This window comes from Manihot esculenta, chromosome 13, assembly GCF_001659605.2.
Source record: "Manihot esculenta cultivar AM560-2 chromosome 13, M.esculenta_v8, whole genome shotgun sequence".
Lineage (NCBI taxonomy): Eukaryota > Viridiplantae > Streptophyta > Magnoliopsida > Malpighiales > Euphorbiaceae > Manihot > Manihot esculenta.
In genome coordinates, this window is record NC_035173.2 from 36,418,929 (window position 1) to 36,433,640 (window position 14,712).

General features: G+C 37.3%; 1 protein-coding gene across 1 annotated transcript; it reads left to right on the forward strand.

Moving 5' to 3' along the window:
* The first annotated feature begins 11,118 nt into the window (after positions 1–11,118).
* Positions 11,119–14,602, forward strand: LOC110630036 (protein STABILIZED1). The gene has a single exon (XM_021777342.2). It carries the CDS (start codon positions 11,280–11,282, stop codon positions 14,370–14,372), a length of 3,093 nt encoding a protein of 1,030 aa, XP_021633034.1. The 5' UTR covers positions 11,119–11,279; the 3' UTR covers positions 14,373–14,602.
* The last annotated feature ends 110 nt before the right edge of the window (positions 14,603–14,712 follow it).

Sequence of the window (14,712 nt, forward strand, 5' to 3'; positions counted from 1 at the left end):
CCTGTAAAAACCAGCATGTCCAAGGAATGATCTAATCTCCCTAATGCTGGTTGGGTAGGGCAGATTTTTGATGGTGTCAACTTTAGCTTTATCCACCTCAATCCCTTTTGCTGAAACAATATGGCCTAAGATTAAGCCATGGCTGACCATAAAGTGGCATTTTTCATAGTTGAGAACCAGATTTGTCTCCAAACACCTTTGAAGTATTTTCTCCAAGTTGGCTAGGCATTCATGGAATGAGTTGCCATGCACCGTGAAATCATCCATAAAGACTTCAATAATCTTCTCCACATAGTCAGAAAAAATGCTCATCATGCACCTTTGGAAAGTGGCTGGTGCATTGCAAAGGCCAAAGGGCATCCTCCTAAATGCGAAGGTGCCAAATGGGCATGTGAAGGTGGTCTTCTCTTGATCTTCAGGTGCAACAGGGATTTGATAGAAGCCTGAATATCCATCAAGGAGGCAGTAATGGCTCTTTCCAGCAAGTCTCTCAAGCATTTGGTCCATGAAGGGCAAGGGAAAGTGGTCCTTCCTTGTGGCTGTGTTGAGTTTCCTATAATCCATGCAAACTCTCCACCCATTTTGTACTCGAGTGGGCACTAGCTCTCCTTCAGAATTAGGGACAATGGTAATCCCAGTCTTCTTTGGCACCACATGGATGGGACTCACCCATTTACTGTCAGAAATTGGGTAGATGACTCCAATGTCTAAGAGCTTCACTATTTCCTTCTTCACAACCTCCATCATGGGTGGATTCAGCCTCCTCTGTGCCTCACGAACAGGTTTGCACTCATCCTCCATAAGTATTCGATGCATGCATGTTGAGGGTGATATGCCCTTGATGTCCTCCAAGGTCCACCCAATTGTCTTCTTGTGCTTTTTCAACAAATCAAGGAGCTTTTCCTCTTCTTCTTGGCTGAGCTGGCTGGAAATGATTATTGGGAGTTTATTTCCAGCCCCCAAGTAGGCATATTTGAGATGATCTGGCAGGGGCTTCAGATCTGGTGCACTTTCTGACCTTGTCTCAGCCTGCTGTCTGCTGGTTGATTGGGGCAGATTTCCTGTTGATTTGGGCAAATCATCCGGTGATCTGGGCAAATCACTTTCTGTCATGTCTGTCTGCTCACTGACTTGGGCAGATTGCCTGGGTGACTTGGGCAAATCACTCGCAGAATCTGCCCACATCACTATCTGGTCTGTCTCTGAGCAGTTTCTGTCCATCTCTTCATATCTGCACAAATCAGCATGGAGTGTTTCCTCCAGATCAAAATCAAAGATTTCTTGGCTCAAGTCATCAATGACATCAAGGCCATAAACAGGAGAAACATCATTGGGGAATTTCATGGCATCATAAACATTGAATTTGATAATCTCCCCTTCAAACTCCATGGTTAATGTGCCATCATGCACATCAATTTTGGTTCTTGCTGTGCTCAAGAATGGCCTTCCAAGTAGGATGTCAGAGGTGGTGTTGCTCTTGTCTTCCTCCATGTCAATGACGTAAAAATCAGCTGGGAAGACTAGTTGGTCCACTTGCACCAACACATCTTCAAGTACTCCCTTGGGATAGACAACCGATCGGTCAGCCAATTGAATTACTATGCTGGTACCTTTGAGTGTACCTGCATTCAATAGATTAAATATAGAGAAAGGCATGACATTGATTGAAGCTCCAAGGTCACACATGGCCTTCTTGATCCCCACGTTGCCTATCTTACATGAAACAGCGAACATCCCTCTATCCTTGCATTTGACTGGAATTTTTCTTTGAATAACAGCTGAGACACACTCCCCCACACTCACCTTTTCACGTTCAGCAAGTTTCCTTCGGTTGGTGCATAGCTCTTTGAGGAACTTAGCATACCTTGGAATTTGCTTTACAGCATCAAGAAGGGGAATGTTGATTTCCACCTTGCGAAATGTCTCAAGTATTTCTTTCTCCTCTTTTTCTTTCTGAGACCTTGCAAATCTTTTGGGGAAGGGAGGAGGTACCTTAAATTTTTCTGCTGGTGGCTGTTTCTGCTTCTTACTGGATTCTGCCTCATCTGTTGACTTGGGCAGATCGACTTCTGCCTGCTCTGGTGATTGGGGCAGATTACCGCCGGTGACTTGGGCAGATCGATCGCCGAAACTGCCCTGATCGGGTGATTGGGGCAGATTACCGCAGGTGACTTGGGCAGATCGATCGCAGAAATTGCCCTGATCACTTTCTGGCAGATTTTCCTTCATAGCCTGTTTTTGCAAGTTTTCAGACCTACTGTCTTGCAACTCCCTTCCACTCCTCAATGTGATGGCACTAGCGTTTTGCCTTGGGTTTATCTCAGTTTGAGAGGGTAGCTTCCCTTGAGACTCATATTTGCTCATTGAGGAGGCCATTTGACTCACCTGCTTCTCAAGACTTTGCACAGTATTTGCTAAGTTTTGCACAATCTCTTCAAGAGGTACTTTGGAGTTCTGAGGTGCAGCTTGAGCTTGATTCCTTTGCTGATAGTTTGGATATTGATTTCCCCTTGCATAGCTAAAATTTGGATGGTCCCTCCAACCTGGATTATAAGTATTTGCATAGGGATCATACCTTCTTTGCCCATTGAAACCTCCAACAGCATTGACTTGCTGGTCCTCCTCTTGAAGGGAAGGACATAGATCAGTTGGGTGGTTGTTGGCACATATTCCACATGGCTTGGGCTGCTGAATCTGCTGGACTTGTTGGGCTTGACTCACAACAAGGCTACGGACAGCATTGGTGAGTTCAGAAAGTTGGGATGATAAAGTGGAATTACTCACCTCATTTACATTCCTTGTTGGCAGCTCTTGATCTCCAAATTGCTGAGAAGCTGCGGCCATGGTGGAAATTAAGTCCTTCATCTCTCGAGGTGATTTTCTCTCAGTTGATCCTCCACAGGCTGCATCAATAAACTTTCTTTCTGAGGGTAGTAGACCTCCATAGAAGTACTCAATGAGAGATTGGTCAGAAATATCGTGTTGAGGGCAGCTTGTGCATAACTTTTTGAACCTCTCCCAATACTCATACAAGCCTTCAGAGTGCTTTTGCCTTATGCCACTTATCTCTCGACGGATGCCAATGGCTTTTGAGGTAGGGAAGAATTTTTTCAAGAATGCTCTCACCATATCAGTCCATGATGTGATGGTTCCGGGTGGTAAGTAGAATAGCCATTCTTTGGCATAGTCGTCAAGGGAAAAAGGGAAGGCTCTAAGTTTGATATCCTCTTCTGGAATACCTTGGGGTCTCAAGGTTGAGCACACAACGTGGAATGCCTTCAAATGCTTGTGAGGATCTTCATTTTCAAGGCCTCTGAATTTGGGAAGGAGATGGATCAGACCTGTTTTTAGCTCAAAAGGTGCTGTCAATGGGGGATATGCAATGCATAAGGGTGCTAGATCTCCTGCTGGTTCAGCTAACTCTCCGAGAGTTCTTTCCCGTGGCTGGGGTGCTTGGATGGGCATGTTTCTTGCTTGATTTTCAGCTTCTACATGTGCAGCAGGTGGTGCCGCCATTGCTGGATTTTCTGCCATAACCAGAATTTCAGTTTCTGGTGCAAAATCAGCAGGTGCGGTGGTGGAAGTTTCTGCTGGTGCAGAAATTTCTTCAACAGGGGCAGTAGGTGGTCTGTGAGGTGGAGTTGTTGATGAAGATGGTTTTGAGGCTTGGTTCCTCAAATTTGCTTGCTTCCTTAGGCTCTTGGCAGTCTTTTCAATCTCAGGGTCGTAAAGAAGAGTGTCTTTACGGCCAGACCTGGTCATAAAAGGAAAATATGTTAGTTTAAATCGATCCCCGGCAACGGCGCCAATTTTTGATAAGCGGTTGTCGAAGCCGTCAAAAATAACCTATTATCAATCAACAAATAAATTTGTAGATAGTGGCAATAGGGTCGAACCACAGGGAATTGACACCAAGTATCTTCCTAATAATGACTAAGGCAAGTAATAACAAATAAGTAAAAGAGGGGGTTTGTTTTGATGAGTTTAAAAACTAAAAGCAAAAGAGAACAATAATTTAAATAAGTGAGAATATCAATGGGAAAGTGATTCTAGCTGAAGTATGAGCCTAATTCAGTTTGTTCAGAATTGATCATTGATTATTAAAGACTCCTGTTTGACTTCAATAAATTAGTTTTGGTTGTGGAAGACGCTTCTCACAATCCAAATTTCTCCTTAGTTCTAGTTTGATTAGGAAACGTTCGCTAATCAAACACTAATCAACAAGTTGCCAAGGAACGTCCTTGGGGCATTGTAGCATCGAACAACTGTTGATTGCATTAAGACTTAGAGAAACCCAATTCTATCCTTGCCAACCGCGTGGTCAAGTTTAGATCATACAACCTGATTAAATGTGTATTTGAACAATCTAAGCAATTACGGACCTAAATCATTCAAACAATATTACTAAGCAATTTAAAAGCAATGGGCCCTTATTGATTCTAAAAGCAAAGTAATATTTAAAGAAAAGGTCAGATTGCATAAATATTGAAACAAACAAGAGTTCAACAATGGAGTATTAAACCTCCCAATTCATCACAAATCTGAATATTCTCAACTTCAACTAGAAAATAATGAATTTAGCCACTCATGGTGACTAAAATACACAAAATAAAGAAGAAAAGAAAGAAAGAAAGTTTCTGCTGTGTTGCTGGAGAATTTCCGATGATGGCAGATGCTGAAAGATGATGCTATGCTGGTTTGGATGTTGCCCTTATATAGCTGGAGAATCCCAATTCCAATTTGATTAGGGTTTTGGAATCTCAATTTGATTTGGTCTTCTTTGTAGTCTTTGATTCCTCTTTGGATTTTGTATTTGATTGAGAATGGAACTCTCTAAGTGAAGGGCGTGGCTCTTGGGACTGATCTTGTGGTGTTTGAAGTGGACTTGGACTTCTTTTCTTTGAATTTCTAATTTCTGCTCTTTTCCCGCCTCTTCTGTATTTTCTGCTATTAAAGTGACTTGGGCAAATCCTGCGAGTGACTTGGGCAAGTCACTTGCCCATTTTGCCCCAATCGCTTCCTGGGGTTCAGTCCAGTTTCTGTCTCTGTCTCTGCGAGTGATTTGGCCAGTTCCTGCGAGTGATTTGGCCAAATCACTCAGACCCAATCACTTTTCCAGCTTTTTCTTCACTTTTTCTCCAACTTTCCAATTTCTTCCTTTTCTGCAAAAACATGACAAAAACACAAATTAAGCTAGAAAAATGTGTAAATAAACAGTAATAAATATAATAAAAATGTGGCTAAATTATGCTTGATCAGCCAGCGAACGTAGAATGGGTCCCACTGGTCTTACATTCCGTACCGTACATATCACATCGTCACATCATAGATCGAGGGCTATGGATCATCCAACATTCATCCACATCAACATTAAAATATGCAATGCAACATATTCGTGAATTCTAATGCAAACAACCTAAATCATCACATGGCATTCATGATGCATGAACATGCTCAAAACTTACAATTTGATTTACTTTAAAACGTAAAGGTTTATTCTACTCACCTCTGGATAGCTCTGACCAGACACTGGAGCAGCTGACTCACTGCTGGGGTCCTCGGTTCCTCGGGTCCGAACCTACACAGGTGGACTCAAATGAGGGACCAAACAACTAGAACATAACTCTAAACTACTTCCCCAAAAACCCCCTAAAACATCATGAAACAATCATAGAAAAACATGCAAGAGAGGACTGGACAGGGCACTTTCGGCGGCAAGTTCGGCGGCCGAAAGTCCCTCTAGAGCCGAAAGTCAGGCAGGTTCGGCGGCACCTTTGGCGGCCGAAACTCCCAGATAGAGGCGAAACTCATGCATGTTCGGCGGCACTTTCGGCGGCCGAAACTCCCAGACAGAGACGAAAGTCTCCTTTTGGGGTCAAGCTTCGGCAGCCGAAGGCTGCCTCCACAAGCATGTTCGGCGGCCGAAAGTTCCTTCGGCTGCCGAACCTGGTTTCTCCCATAGTGGCAGAAACTCAGCTCTTCTATGCACATTTGCCTCCAAAACTTTCCAATCATGCATAAACCTATTCTACCACACAAATACACAAGCATACAAGCTCCTAGGGGCTTCAAACTACCTTAAACCCCATCTACAACACATCAAGCATCCACATTGTTCATAAACACATATTAAAACCCATAAACCTAACCATGAGCTAAACATGCATTCTACCCCATAGATCTATTTAAAACTTACTTAAAACATGCAATGAGCTTAAGATCGGCTCTTACCTCGTGGAGATCGAGAGAGAGACGACCTAAACTCGGAGATGGGAGGGGTTGAGTTTCCTTGAACCTCAAAACTCCAAAACTTGCTCAAAGCTTGAAAATCTTCAAAACAAAGCAAAAACTCAAGAAAATCTTGAAAGATCTGAAGGAAAAACTCAAAGATTGGTGAGGGACGGCAGAGAGCTCACCTTGGCCGACAATGGGGAGAAAAGTTCGCCCGTTTTCGGCTAAGGGACCCTTTTATAGTGGCTGGCCAGGCCACGTTCGGGGGCCGAACGTGCCTCCGCATGCATGCCATGTTCGGCGGCCGAACTTGAGGTTCGGCGGCCGAACCTGGACTTCCCTCACTTATGCCTTCGGGGGCCTAAGGCACACCCGAAATGCATGCATGTTCAGCGGCCGAACTTGAGGTTCGGCGGCCGAACCTGGGTTTTCCTCCAAGGTTGTTTTCATGCAAAAACTCATTTCTATCTTGCTTAAAACCATAAAACACATTAAAACATTTTATGAAAACATGGTTTTACCCTTCTAGAGGTCTCCGACATCCGAGATTCCACCGGACGGTAGGAATTCCGATACCGGAGTCTAGCCGGGTATTACAATAATGGGTAGTTAGTTTCATTAAGTATAACACTGGTGGGAAATGCACAACTGTCTTGATTGATGATAATCGGTGGTGTTTGGTTGTTTTGTAAAGCTGGGACAATGGAGTTGGTCTCAACCATTTAGGTCCAGAATAGTGTTTGGGCAATGACTTGGTGGAAAGAAAAAATGAGAATGCAGATGGTGGCTGAGCAATAATGGTGTTGGGGAATACAAAATACGATATTGCAGATGGTAAGTTATGGTGGTGGTTTCAAAATATGAAATTCGAGAAGCAATTCTTTCAGAATGAGAATTGCTCTGATACCATGTTGAACGATGAAATCTGTGAATGATTCAGTTGTTGTGTATTCTTCTCTGGAAAAAAAGTTATATATATATACATTTACAATACAAAATCAGAAGAGAAAAAGAAAGCAATCATATTCTAAAAAAACAAGATAAGACTGTATAGGAAATAATATATATCAGATCTCTTAATTATGTAGATCTCTATAATTACGTAATTTACTTCTAATCAAATCTATTAATTGTATAAATCTCTATAATTACGTAATTTATTTCTAATTAGGCAGTTCATTCCAACATGATTAATATTAGTGCTAAATTTATATAAGTTGATTAATATTAGTATTTCAATTTTGGAAGATATGTAAAGTTCAAAGTTAAAATCAACAAATAATTATTTTTTTTTTCTAGTCGAAGCTCTTATTTTACATTTTTTTGGTTTAATTTATAGGTCTTAGTTCGATCATTTTTCATGATAAATGAATTGTTGTGAGATTGTGAATTTCATAATGGGTTGACCCCTGTATTTCTCTTGCGGTTTTAACGAATGAATTATCTTTTGACAAAAAAAAGAAAAATTAAGTAGGAGCCGCAATTTCTGGCTGCAAGAGGGTTATGTGAAATTACCCTACGAAACCCACATTTATCATTTCATTTGCCTAATTTTATTAGTCTCATTCACAATTTTCTCTTTAATTAGATTTTCTATGTTATTTACGGAAATTATTTTTTCATTAAAATATTAAATTATTCAAAAAATAATTTTTTTCCGAATGAAAAGTTATTTTTCTATATTTTAATAATTTTATTAATATTTTTATATATAAATTTATTAATATATTTTATTCTTTAAATTAAAATTAAACAGTAAAAAATAAATTATTTTCTTAAAAAATATTTTGTCTGAAAAATATTTTTTATAAAAAATTTTTCTATAAAATTTTATTTTCTAAATACAAGTTAGGCTCCAATTATTTGGGAAATATAATTTATATTTAAAAAAATTACAAAAAAATATCAACAAAATTAGCTTATTTTTTATTAATTTTAATTTAAAAAAATAAAATATTTTAATAAACTAGAGGTATTAATAATTTTTTAAAAAATCATTTTTATTAAAATACTTATTTTTTTTTGTCAATAAAATATTTTCAATTGATTAATATTTTAAATGCTATAAAATATAAAATATTTATTTTCTTTGAAAAATATTTTTCATAAAATAAATAAAACTTAAATTTTTATATAATTGGTCCTAACTCTTTTATTTTCTAAAACGAAAGTTGCATTAAAAAGAATTCTTAAATTACTCAAAAATTATTTTATAAAATTATTTTCATTAATTAGTAATATTCATCTACCGGCAAATTAAACCATAAACAGATACTTTATACACAGAAATTATTCAACTCCGACCTATAATTTTTATCTAAAATATATTATGATAATTTTTTTTAGGATTTGAACAAAATTTAATAATATTACCACTATTCATATTTAAATAAAATTATTTTTATACATATTTTATATCCATTGTTAATATTATTATCATCATATAATAATCATAATAATAATTTATGACTCATAACAATCATTCAAAATAAATTACAAACTGTCATCACGATATAGGTTCACTTGATAAGGATCATGTGAGTAGAAAATATTGTCCGCTCCAAGTGAAAAAAGATTTGAACACTATAAAACCCAATACGACGTTAAAACTCTCTCTTCTCTCAAATGGACAAGTTTCAGCACAAGATTACCATTAAAATACATCATATAGCATATACCCATTACACCTATAACCGTGACATTGTCGATTTATTAAGTAGACGGCTACATTATTATCGAATTATTAAAAATTTTTGTATATTACCACCTAGAGTATAAAACAAGAAGGATGACAGAAATATAAATATACTATTTTCTAATTTACTCAAACTCTAAATAATTAATTACATTCTCTTTATTTTTCAGGATGCTGACTTGAGCATTGTAACGACTGCAATGAACATCCATCACCGCCTCACATCTTCTCGTTTAGAGGTTCTAGTCAATTTCAGCACAATTTCATTACAGTCACGTTATCAATCTAATATCAACATCAATAACATATTCCTATTTTATAAACATAGATTTTATAATTATCTTAATATAAAATAAGAAGGTATAATTCATATAGTTAAAATAATAAATTTTATATTGTATTTATTAATATATTTTTTATTCAGTTTTTTTTAATTACTCCTATCATTAATAAATTTTTTAATTTTTATTTATTGAATAAAAAATTTAAACATTTATTATTTTTCATATTTATAATCTTGGACAATAAAGCTGTTTTAATTTTAGTCATCTGCTTTAATTAATTTTGATCAAAACATTTTAATACATACGACATATCATGTAAAATTACTTTTTAAAAGTGTATTGGATAAAAAAAATCAAAATATTTACGGTAATTTATATTTATATTCAAAACTCTAAATTTTAAATAATAAAATTAAAAATTTTTCGCACTTCCAGGCTTAGCCTGATGGTAAGTGCATCCGGTTAAACCTGATAGATCTCGAATCCCCCATCCCCCATGTCAAAAAAAAAAATTAAAAATTTTTCATTTTGTCTTAATTACAACTAAGAGAAAAAAATTAAATATGAAAAATTAAAATATAATCTTAAAGTTTTATTTGACTAATAAAATAATCCTTAAAATATATATTTTTATTTCAACAAAATATTTTTTTATTAATCTCATTATTTACTTTTTTATACACATATTGTAATTTAATAAAAATTTAAAATATAAAAAAATTATGGTATAAAATATATAATATTTTATTTTATTTAATTTTTTTATATAAAATATAATTTTTTATCGGATCAATCAATAAATTAATATAATATAATCATTATATAGATAAGTAAAATAAAAATATTGAATAAAATAACTTATCAGAGAAATATAGTTAATATATAAAACTATTGAATATCTCAAATAACTCATGAGATAGATATACTTAATATATTTAAATTTTATATAAAAATAATAAAAAGATGAATTTACATAATAAAATATGTATATTTAATAAATGTAAAATACAAATTTTTATATACAGAAGATATGTACATAATTTATAATAGTGAATATAAAATTTCAGTGAAATATTTTAATATATAATATTTATATATAATATTTTATATAGTGAAAATTTATTTATAGTAAAAATTTATTTAATATTATATATGATAAATATAAAGTAAATTTATTTTTAATATAAAATTTAAATTAAAAAACTATATATTTATTAATATAAAATTTTAGAGATTATATTATAATTTATTTTTAATTTTTTTATATTCAATTTAATTCAGATTTAATTTTATTATTAAAATTTAAAATTTTAAATATAAATATAAATTAACGTAAATGCATGACATATGAATCATAAATTTTTTATCAAAAATAATTAAGGTAATTTAAAAGAATTGATTTTATTGTTAAAAATTTTTAAGTTAAGATATGGACTTATTTAAATTTTTTTTAATAGGCCTTTAATTTTTAATATATTTTAAAAATAAAATTAACATGTAAGAAAATAAAATAGAAAATATATATTTAAAAGCTAAGAAAATAACGATAATAAATAAAACATTCATAAACACCACCTTTAATTATCAAAATAAAATTTAGTTACCTTATTTGCGGTTAAACATATTAAATTTAATTTTTAACATAAATTTATGTCTAAATTATTATTAAAATATTAAATAAAGTTATTTAAAATATAAAATATATATTTTAATAAACGATTGTTTTATTTAATTTTTTAATAATAATTTTAAAATAAATTTAAATGGAAAAATATAATTTATCATTTTTTTACCTTCTGTATACTTTTGATGCAAATTTATTTTTTTTCAAAGAAAATTAAATTTAGTGAGCTCGATCGAAAATATCCTCAAAACCCATCAGCCGGCTTGACCCATGCCGGTCCGAACCGGTCTTTTGTCTTGCTAACGATATCAAATCCGTGCCACCGCCACGGCGCCCCTCTCTCTCTCTCTCTCTCTCTTTCTTATAGGACAGTCACCTGAACCCTAATTATCTATTCTGGGTATCGAAAAAGCCCCGAAGCTCTTGATCTCATTTCATTGGAAAAATGGTTTTCGTCAAGTCTTCAGACAACAAGACACTCTCTTTCCACCTCAACCCCAACACTACCACTCTCTCCGCCCTCAAATACCATATTCACACCCAATTCCAAATTCCAATCTCTCACCAGCGCTTTTTGTTGCCGTCGTTTAATCCCCTTTATAATCCGAGCGACACCCAAAATTCCGACGAAGTTCTCCTCTCCCAGCTGGGTATCACCCCCTACTCCACCTTGACTCTGTATATACCTTTTCTTGGTGGCACCCAAACTCCAGCGCCGCCAAAGCCCCGTCTTGATTTCCTAAATTCCAAGCCTCCTCCCAACTATGTCGCCGGTCTTGGGCGTGGTGCCACTGGCTTCACCACCCGGTCCGATATTGGTCCAGCTCGTGCTGCTCCCGATCTTCCTGATCGATCTGCTACCACCATTGGAGGAGCATCTGCTGCCGGCTCTGGAGTCGGCCGTGGCCGCGGAAAAGGAGGCGACGAAGAAGACGAGGATGATGGGGATGATAAGGGTTACGACGAGAACCAGAAGTTCGATGAATTTGAAGGCAACGATGTCGGGTTGTTTGCTTCGGCTGAATATGATGAGGACGATAAGGAAGCGGATGCTGTGTGGGAGGCAATTGATAAGAGGATGGATTCACGGAGGAAGGACAGGAGGGAGGCAAGATTGAAGCAGGAGATCGAGAAGTACCGAGCTTCTAATCCGAAGATCACTGAGCAATTTGCGGATTTGAAGAGGAAATTGTACACGTTATCTGCTCAAGAGTGGGAGAGTATACCAGACATCGGTGATTACTCGTTGAGAAACAAGAAGAGGAGATTTGAGAGCTTCGTGCCAGTACCCGATACCCTTCTTGAGAAGGCGAGGCAAGAGCAGGAGCATGTTACTGCTTTGGATCCAAAGACCAGAGCTGCTGGTGGAACAGAAACGCCATGGTCACAGACTCCAGTCACTGACCTTACTGCTGTCGGTGAAGGGAGAGGCACTGTGTTGTCATTGAAGTTAGATAGATTATCAGATTCTGTTTCAGGGCTTACTGTGGTGGATCCAAAAGGATATTTGACTGATTTGAAGAGTATGAAGATTACTAGTGATGCAGAGATTTCGGATATTAAGAAGGCGAGGTTGTTGTTGAAGAGTGTTACTCAGACTAATCCAAAACACCCGCCTGGTTGGATTGCTGCTGCAAGGTTGGAAGAGGTGGCTGGGAAGATTCAGGCAGCAAGGCAGTTGATACAAAGGGGGTGTGAGGAATGTCCTAAAAATGAGGATGTTTGGCTAGAGGCTTGTAGGCTGGCTAGCCCTGATGAAGCCAAAGCAGTTATAGCAAAGGGAGTGAAGAGTATACCCAATTCTGTTAAGTTGTGGTTGCAGGCTGCAAAACTGGAACACGATGATGTGAATAAAAGTAGGGTTTTAAGGAAGGGTTTAGAGCACATTCCTGATTCAGTTAGGTTGTGGAAATCCGTTGTGGAGTTGTCTAATGAGGAGAATGCTAGAATTTTACTTCACAGAGCAGTGGAATGCTGTCCATTGCACGTGGAGTTGTGGTTGGCATTGGCCAGATTGGAGACTTATGATAATGCAAAGAAGGTGTTGAACAGGGCCAGGGAGAAGTTGCCTAAGGAGCCTGCTATATGGATAACTGCAGCCAAGTTGGAGGAGGCAAATGCTAATACGTCAATGGTGGGAAAGATTATTGAGAGAGGTATCAGAGCTTTGCAAAGAGAAGCAGTGGTGATAGATAGGGAGGCATGGATGAAGGAGGCTGAGGCAGCAGAAAGGGCAGGTTCTGTGGTGACTTGTCAAGCAATTATTAAGAACACCATTGGAATTGGAGTGGAGGAAGAGGATAGGAAGAGAACATGGGTGGCAGATGCAGAGGAGTGTAAGAAGAGGGGATCTATTGAGACTGCTAGAGCTATTTATGCTCATGCGCTAACTGTGTTCTTGACTAAGAAGAGTATTTGGCTTAAAGCAGCGCAGCTTGAGAAGAGTCATGGGACAAGGGAGTCACTTGATGCTTTATTGCGGAAGGCAGTTACTTATAGGCCTCAAGCTGAAGTTCTATGGCTTATGGGTGCTAAAGAGAAGTGGCTTGCTGGCGATGTGCCTGCTGCAAGGGCTATTCTTCAAGAAGCTTATGCTGCTATACCGAACTCTGAGGAAATTTGGCTTGCAGCTTTTAAGCTTGAATTTGAGAATCATGAACCTGAAAGAGCTAGAATGCTGCTTGCTAAGGCTAGAGAAAGAGGTGGCACAGAAAGAGTGTGGATGAAGTCTGCCATTGTTGAAAGAGAGTTGGGCAATACTGAGGAGGAGAGAAGGTTGCTTGATGAAGGATTGAAACGCTTCCCTTCATTCTTCAAACTGTGGTTGATGCTTGGGCAGCTTGAGGCACGGCTTGGTCAACTGGAGAAGGCAAAGGAAGCTTACGAGTCAGGTTTGAAGCACTGCCCAAGTTGTATACCCCTTTGGCTTTCTCTTGCTAACCTTGAAGAGAAAATGAATGGGCTGAGTAAAGCACGTGCTGTACTTACCATGGCAAGGAAGAAGAATCCTCAAAACCCTGAACTCTGGCTTGCTGCTGTCCGTGCTGAATCAAGGCATGCGAATAAGAAGGAAGCTGATATATTGATGGCGAAGGCTTTACAGGAGTGTCCTAACAGTGGCATATTGTGGGCAGCATCAATTGAGATGGTTCCCCGTCCACAACGCAAAAGCAAGAGTATGGATGCCCTCAAGAAATGTGATCATGATCCTCATGTTATTTCTGCTGTGGCCAAGTTGTTCTGGCATGATAGGAAGGTTGATAAAGCTAGAACCTGGCTGAACAGGGCAGTTACTCTTGCTCCAGATATTGGGGATTTCTGGGCTCTATATTACAAATTTGAACTTCAGCATGGGACTGAGGAAAATCAGAAGGATGTTTTAAAGAGGTGCATCGCTGCCGAACCAAAGCATGGCGAGAAATGGCAGGCAATTTCAAAGGCTGTGGAGAATGCTCACCAGCAAACAGAAGCTATTCTGAAGAAAGTTGTGGTTGCACTTGGGAAGGAAGAGAATGCTGAAAATAATAGACATAATTGATTGTAAGCTTGTAGTTGGCTGAGCCTGTCCTTGTTTGGTCGCAGGTAGATGATTAGTGGCTTAGCCTCTTACTGCTACTTATTGTATTTGCAATGTGCCTCATTGTGAGTTTTCCTTGTGTAACAATTTACCCAACTATTATACGTTCGAGGAGGCTGAAAAGGATGTAGAAGTGCGTGCATTGGATTTTAGAATTGTGATGATAATACTATTCTGTGCTTTTTCTATGACGAAGGATGTATATTTTTTTTCCACTAATTCGGATTTGTACTTGCGTGCTTATTGACTCTGGTTCGTTATGCAACGCTATGGATTTGGATGTTGGTTTAGATCTTTTTTC